The 8,364-nt window shown below is 35.2% G+C and overlaps 1 protein-coding gene across 1 annotated transcript; it reads left to right on the top strand.

Annotated features, from left to right (window-relative positions):
• Positions 1-297: 297 nt before the first annotated feature.
• Positions 298-8,235, top strand: LOC144358030 (uncharacterized). The gene is made up of 6 exons (XM_085495220.1): positions 298-391; positions 2,444-3,266; positions 4,241-4,454; positions 5,448-5,549; positions 5,889-5,987; positions 6,479-8,235. The coding sequence occupies exons 2-6, from the start codon at positions 2,680-2,682 to the stop codon at positions 6,794-6,796; spliced, it is 1,320 nt and encodes a 439-aa protein (XP_085351346.1). The 5' UTR covers positions 298-391; positions 2,444-2,679; the 3' UTR covers positions 6,797-8,235.
• Positions 8,236-8,364: the final 129 nt, after the last annotated feature.

Genomic DNA, 8,364 nt, shown 5'->3' on the forward strand with positions numbered 1-8,364 from the left:
ACTTTGTTATCGTTATATGAAACAATATAATTTGAATATAGTGACAAATTGAATTGATCACTCGATAGACAGTGTGCCAGCTACTTTGATGGATTAGTTCTAAAAATAGAGAGAACCTGTGCAGCATTTGGCGACATACAATATGGTGAACGTCTTTGTTACACTCGTCCTAATTGGACAAAACCAGTAATAACTTTGTTTTCAACCAATCAGAGATCGAGATATAAAAGTTTGTAGTGGCTTTTGGACACAGCTGAAACAATCAGCATAAACAATATTATAACACTGATCGACATAAACAGTTGGCACTCAGACTGTTTTATAATCGTCATGTGATTTAACGACTATGGGGCACACGAAGTCATAGCGTACACAAGGAGACCATTAGTGGGTAAGTAGTATTTGTTGTAATGTCATTACACATATATAATATACTAGTATATCAACAACTAAAACATATAATTGTACACTGTGTCTGTATAAATCCAATCATGCGTGACCGTGGATTTAATCAATATGTCGAAACAGAAAAAAAATATAATACCCACACGTGACAAATGACACAGACGATTTTATTAAACACGGTTAATAAAACATGCAAGACTATTAGGTGGGTTTGCTGTGGTTTTATAATATTCGTAGCATACAATCTATATACTTCTACATAAGGTTTTGAACTATCCAATTCACAACCCACAATGATCCGTCATTGTTAACATATGTACCTGTAAGAGTTTTGAGTATAAGTTACATCACTTTATAACTGTCTTCTCGTTTGGGGTCATCATTCATTCGACCTCGTTCTCAGTCCATCTAACACTCGCAGCACACCGTGCGTGCCTGGATAACACATTGTTTACGCGAGTGCCTTGATACTAATGTATGGAAAATACAATGTTTATATGAATGCCCTGATGTATAAATACATTGTTATGTAAAAACAAAGCTGTAAACACTGACGATATCGTCCATGCTTTAAATCGCTTGCCAAGTACATGGCATAAATGCCGCCCTCGGTGATATATATAATCCCCATACAGTCTCAATACTAGTATTTATCGTGTCTGTGAGATCTCCGAGAGTTGATATCAATTGTGTTCAGTGTACACACATAATGGGATATTAATCCCGTGAACTCGGTCCGTGAGTCGGCATGGAAACCAGTAAACACACAAGTTCGTGGATGTTCACAGTTTTGTTTACGGGACTGAAGGGGTTACAGTTCGGAATTATTGTCAGACTTTGCTTTGACGGGTGGATCGATATTTTGATCACGATTGTCAAGTAGTAAAAAAATAGAGTCTGTCCAACTACAACGTTAGAAGTCTTCATTGAAGTATGGGAGCACACCAAGTGGTTAATATAGTGGGTAATAAGAAATAGTAGCTCAACCAGAACTTGATCTTCAATATTTTATTTCTACTGACGTTTCGGTGACATGTAATTTGTATTAATATTACTGCATAAATATCTGTAACAGGGTATGTATATATATAAGGGACTTTAAAAATAAAGGATTAAGAAGTTATAGATTGTTTTAATCGTTCGTATAACACTTAATTTTTTGACAGGGTCGTACAGTTTTGTAAGACTTGTACTATGAGGCAATAGGAATTTACGTTCATTTGGTCAACAATTACATAGAACAGACTAATGTTATAAAAATAATATAAAATTGTGCAAAAACATCTGAATTTGTTCAAAAATAACTAATATTGCCACTTTCAAAAACCACACGGCAAATTTGAACATCTTAAAAAAACTTTAGTATATTTTTAGGGGTATACACAAAATGGGTGGGTAGAGTGGAAACAGGAGGGAAAGAATTAGTGTTGGCGTTATTAAAAAAGACACTTAGATAGAGTGTGTGTTGGAGCATCCAATTTAAAATTGGGCTCACGAAGTCGACGTTGGGTCGCTTTTTGGCTCGAAAATAGCCCCGAAATTGGCGTTTACCATCAAAGCATTGTTCACGGTTAGTTAAAATTGTCGAAAATATGTAGAATGGGGGTAAAAAGATCGGCTGAATCTCAAAAACGGGGGTTAATACTGTTGAGCATACCGAGACACCTTTTCAATGGAAGTACCGCGGGTTAGAGGTACATATATTGGTATCAATTAATAGAGTAAAGTGCATTGAACCACTATTCTGTGGCTACAAGGAAGTCAGATAATATGCTTAATGCACAGTGGGACATACCCTGCAATCGGTGTTGTACCACGGTCCTGCTGGGAGACATCTACCACGCACGTACAAAGTAAGCTATGATATTTTGGAATGTGCCGTGTTGTACAGTTCAGTTTTAGAGATTGTATTTTGTTATACAGTGTGATGTTGTGTCAAATTAATCTTGTTCTTGCTCTAGAAATCGACGATATTTCATATCTATTGTGTTACAATACAGTAGTAAGACATATTTTGATATTTTCTGTTTGTTTGCAGGATCGACGACATATGAACCTGGATTATAATGCAGTTATAAGGTTTTTCTTAGAAACACAGCGAGTTAATGAGATCCGTGTTACCCTTTGACATACTGCGACGCACGACAGTTGACACAGAACTCTGTCGAACCATATTGTAAACGAATACAAAGCCGGAACCACCTGTTGAGCAACACTATATATTTCGCTTCATGGTTTCAGGATAGAAACAGGGATTGAATCGCTATATGCATTATGTTTTCCGCACTTCGACGAAAAGGGAACTTGAAATTTGCTAACACGCCTCCAAAGAACTCAGATTCGTCAACAATGGAGGAATCTTCACCTAACGAATCGTACCGCCGTATTAGTGATGGCAGTTTACCCAACCCAGGTGAGGTACAAACAGTAGCCATACCGCAAGGATTGGTGCGCAGGACCACGCCAATCGCCCCGCCTCAGCCTGCACCGAGATTACGGAACGCGAAGCAGGCACCGGTAAGCGTGTACAATAACAACCCTTCGAATATATCCGGCGACGAATCGCAAATTCTGATATCCGAGGCGATAGGTTTGCTTCAAAGATCTTTATCTCTAGAGGAAGAGAAAACCGCAGCATTAAACCGAGAACTGGATCAACTACGCGCACAGAACAAGCAATTAAAGGAACAGGCTTCTAGTTTAGAACAGCAGAATGCGTTGCCAAATGGCGGAGAAAGTTCGATTACTGCGGAAGAAAACGAAAAATTAAAACAATATCACCATATGCTGAAACAACAATGTCAACAACTACAAGTTGCAGCGAGTAAAATGGCGGAAGAGAATCAGGATTTAAAAACACGGTAAGCAATAACCATGGAGATAGACGTAACGTGATAACTCAACATAAAAGATTATGACGTCATCTGTAACAGAGTATGCATGTTTGTTGTATCGAAATGATGACCTTAGGTCAAATGTGAAAATGTAGAATACTCTATCGCTGGTTGTCAAAGGTCGATAAATACAACAACATAGCGCCGTAACAACACGTAATGGGCGGGGTAACATCTAACTGTTCGCGATTAATGGCTGTCAAACCCTTATATGTCGAACAAATGTCTCGTACGAGATTAGATTAGTTGTTTTATTTTAACTGAATGATTTATTCTCACTAACACCGTGAACATTTTTTCACTTGAGAATTATTAACGTGTGGCGGTTGTCGCGATGACGTCGTGTTCGATTAGGGTCCGACACGGTGCATACATCGCCTGTCAAATACATTTGTTTACATAAAAATACGTGCTGCACGCCGACGGACGCCTCTTAATTTCGCCATTTCCGACGATAAGTGAAGAACGCCAAATTAAACAAATTAAATTTAAACCCTGAGAGAATCAAAATGATGAACATAAACACCGGTGATACTAACTCATAGGTTAAATTAATGTCTTTATATATTAGTTCATTTTATGGGACTATTCCATAATGGCATGTGCCCATATTCTCTGATAATATTCACCAAAACTCAATCAGCTTCAAGCATTTTAAAAATGGGTGGGTGGGAGAATGTGACCAGTACATTTTTTTGACGTTGTCTTATCTGTACATTTTTTATCTTTCTTTCAGTTTTTTTCCTGCATTTGCTTGCATATTCTTCACAGCACATTTGTGCAATATGTGCTTTGACCGCAATGTTCACCGTAGTAGGTCTTTGCTTGATTTTTGTGTGTGGATTTTAACATATACAGAACGCGATTGTGTGACCCAGTTTTACATAACTCGTCCCTAGATAGTGGCATTGATCAATGCTTAGTGATTGTTCTATTAATAGATTAACGGAAATGATGTCAGCCAATACCACTACTGACAGTGCGGAGAGAAGGGCGGAAGTAGAAAGGACTTCGATCATCTCCAATGTGGTGTCTTCTTTTTGGCACCTCGAAAGTCGTGAAAGAACCCGGACACTGAAAGAACTAAATAACGGTTTCCAGGATGAACTCAAAGATGAAAATCAAAGAGTAGATTTTCTTTGCAATTCTTTTATGGTAAATTAAACACTATCTACAAATTCGAACATATTATACGGAATTTACGCCATCTAGTGGCGAGGTTCAAGTTACTTCCACGTGGTTTTATTTACCTTTATTGAACCGAGGCCAAGTCTACCCTAAAATAACATTTTCGAATTGTGTTATTCTCCCTCTACGGTTTTGCTCCAATATGATTAAAATCTGATGTAGGTAAAGGCTTCATTTTAAAAATAATGTTATATACATATATTATTTTATGATTATTTATGACTTATTTTGTTTATTTATGTTTATTTATGACTTATTTTGTTTATTTATGTTTATTTATGACTTATTGTGATTATGTTTATTATGATTTATATTTGGTTTTACTTGCCGTTATTAAGTTGTTTATACTTGCCTTTATTAAGATTTTTAAATCGTATATAAAAAAAACCTAAGAACGGCAAGTAAAACCCTCCAAAAATATTCATAAATAAACATAAATAGCATTAAAATAATAAATATATAGTTTTATATATAAAAGATTGAAAATTTAAAAAAAAAAGAAGCCTATACCTACATCGTATTTCAATCATAATGAGTCTTGCTCGTAACTACATGTTTATAATTAGCAGCAATTCGTTGAGGTGTGCCAAGACTAAATCGAACTTTGATCAGTAAATTAAATTCTCACTTAAGGTTTACTATATACTGACGGCCATTTTGTGTAAATGAATGCACTTCTAGAGTCATATCTATGATATGCTTTGACTGATTATGTTCAAATTATATATATTCGTTATACACCATATCATAGATATATAGATGTACATAAAGTTTTTTATATTTGCCGTTATTAAGTTTTGTATATCATATATCAAAAAAACTTAATAACGGCAAGTGAAACCCTCCAAACATAATTATAAATAAACAAAAATAACATTAAAAATATATAATTTTATATATTGTTACGATTTATTGTTATGTTATTAAACTATATCCCATAATATTATCTGTCTCCAATAGGCATGTTTTCGTACCGCTAAATATTTAGTGATGACGTTGTATGATTTATTGTCCTCAATTCTCAATAGCCCTGGTAATCCACCCAATGCGTTGGATACAAAGGTGTGTACGTCATTTATAGATATCATTACGTCATTACTAGCAAATCACGTCATTGCTAGATTGCATAACATCGCTTTGATGACATTACATCAAGTTATCAATGAAAAACGTTACCTCATTTCTAAATAATATTACGTCATTTTCTTGTAACATTACGTCTTCACGAGTTAGCACGATGTCATTAGTCATTAACTAGATAACATTACTTCATTTCTAACAGTGATTCACTAGCTACTGTACACCATTGTGTCATTGATAAAGCCATTACTAATTAATACGGCATTGTCAAACAGGTTCATATGTCAAATTTAAGCGTTGTCATGGTTATTTTTTAAACAGGACACGTCTGAGGTAGAACTACCAGCGTCAATGAGAAGAGAAATCACATCCTTCCTAAATGAGAATATGAATTCATGCCCACTGACAGAAATAGAAGAGGTATATACAAATTTATTATAACGCGCCCTCTTGTGACACGAAGCACAGAAGGATAAATTGATGACACGAAGCCTGTTCAAAGCGTCAATGTTATTTTAATCTGTAATCGACAATCAATGAAGACTGTTATTGAAAGATTCCCTCCATAATGTAGATGACGAACTTCTACACAACCAAACACAGTTGTCGATTTGAATGACATAGACATCACCCATATACGTCATGTTGACGTCACAGATGGTACATTGTCGTTTAATTATTTCATCTGCAGAATAATGGATGTCATTCCTTTTATTTTTGGTCTCCCGGAAACCATTTCTTTGGCCCACGCTTTTTGACTTTAGTTTGGGGTACCTTACTTAACGTTAATAAGGACACAACATAAATCAATTATAGTTAAATAGTTTGAAACAGAATATTTCAAATTTACATAACGATTTTTTTCATTTATTTATATTAATCACCTTAATTTACACGTCTTCCTTTTGCAGGGTTTGTATGACTGGATTGAAGACGACTTTTCAGAATCATTTATTAGTAAAATAAAAGAAAACGACCAATTCCAACGATACGTGCAAGTTTGTTGCAAAGTGTCATGGCAACTGAATATCCAGTTTCCGCCATTAGACGTTTCGATTGACAATCGTTGCTATAACAGCACCGAACATCAACCGGACAGTACCTGTGACGTCACTCCAAATAATGGAGAAAGAATCGTCCGCTACGTTTGGCCTTGCTTGTATGAAACGGAGAATGGCAAGCTTCTTAAAAAAGGAATAGTTCTCTTGAGTGAAATGCTTTCATCTTAATTCTCAGTGTTCTTAAACGGGACTGCGTGAACACGTGACTGCCAAATATAATGGTGCTGGTTACCTTAGTTACCAAGATAAATATTGAGACAAATCAGATAAGGAATTCTTGCAATATGTTCAGATAGGGGTTGATAATTCTGAATGGAGGAGGGACCAAGAATGTATTGGACTTTTTTTTACCATTCCCATACGCATTTTCATACCAACTTCTAAAGAACACAGCATTGTAAGAAATACACATGTAATTTTTTATAAAATGCAATGGATGGATTTACGATTTACATTACTTTTGTTATTACTAACATTTACATTGCAAGTTAAATAACATGGTCCAATGACCGCGTTGGGTGTTCGTTTTTATGGACACCAATAAATATCAACTGAATTATTTACCACCCCCTTTGTTTCGAAGTATCGACCCTTATGCCTGAAAATAATTCTAGTCAAATTGTTTTTCCAAAATGGAGTATTGATGCGATTGTGCTAAACTATTCAATGACGTACAAATTTTGAAGAAATGTTCAATCAATTCGTCAACGCTGTATAGTGACAACTTAAGTGGGAAAGACATCGGCCTTCAATTGTTTTGGTGTTGAACTGACCAGAAGCATATGGTTTGTTAGGCCCCAATCACTGTGTTCAAGGTCTCTTTATCTGAATTGCTGACCAACATATTTTTTCAACATATTGGACACTGAATATTCAGCTCACCGCCATCAAACCTCCATTTCCAGCCTTATTTAGATATATCGGCCATTGTAGCAAATGCATCACGGTTATCAAATATGAAGTGCTGATTATAGTATTATTCAAATTAGATTCATTCTGACCAATTCATGTTAGATATTAGTTATAAAAAATAATTTAGTTTGACGATATAACGGATTTTAACTGCAAATGTGTTCTGACACTTAACTAAATATACGGTCTGCAAATATTCAATTATAAATTTTATTGTGAAGACGTGTGCGCCACCATAGGCGATTTAAATATACACCTTTGTTTTTATCGTATTTTGTTGCATATAAATTTGAGTCCTTTCCTGTATGTCTGGAATGAGTTGTATTGCTCTTAACGCCTGAGTAAGCTGCAGTTATTGTGGTATGGGCATTCCATTGATATCATTATTGTAAATTTTGTTTCCTGTATTTTTCCTTATTTTCTACTGTGAGTCTGTTTACATATATATGTACACTTCAATGGCCGGGCTATTGAATTTTGTAGTGGAGTGTCTGTCTGCATGTTACTTCATTTTAACCAAGAATTGTGTAAAAATTGTGTGAAATGTAATACATTTTTATTGTGAAAGGGTGAAATGAAAATAACTCCTATTTGTTTCTTCCTATTGATCTAGGGTTGTCTTCAGGGTGATGCTGTACATTTTTTTTCCTTTCCTCCAATGCTTTTTTTTCATATAAATAGTTTTTCTTCTGTCATTTTCTGTGTAGCACCTATTTTTTCCAAAATTGTTGTACATGTATGTGCAGATTTTTTTTGTAAATATTAATCCCTTTTTTTGGATAGGTGGAACAATTTCTGATTTCATTCAAAAAAAATAACTTGAT

The sequence above is a fragment of the Saccoglossus kowalevskii genome, chromosome 21, assembly GCF_978046115.1.
Source record: "Saccoglossus kowalevskii chromosome 21, keSacKowa6.1, whole genome shotgun sequence".
In the NCBI taxonomy this organism is placed as follows: domain Eukaryota; kingdom Metazoa; phylum Hemichordata; class Enteropneusta; family Harrimaniidae; genus Saccoglossus; species Saccoglossus kowalevskii.

Excerpts from the sequence above, each read along its gene's own strand:
- LOC144358030 (XM_085495220.1), top strand. The coding sequence starts at position 2,680 with ATGTTTTCCGCACTTCGACGAAAAGGGAACTTGAAATTTGCTAACACG. Across the intron at positions 3,267-4,240 it reads AATCAGGATTTAAAAACACG|ATTAACGGAAATGATGTCAG; the intron begins GTAAGCAATAAC and ends TTCTATTAATAG. Across the intron at positions 5,550-5,888 it reads CCAATGCGTTGGATACAAAG|GACACGTCTGAGGTAGAACT; the intron begins GTGTGTACGTCA and ends TTTTTTAAACAG.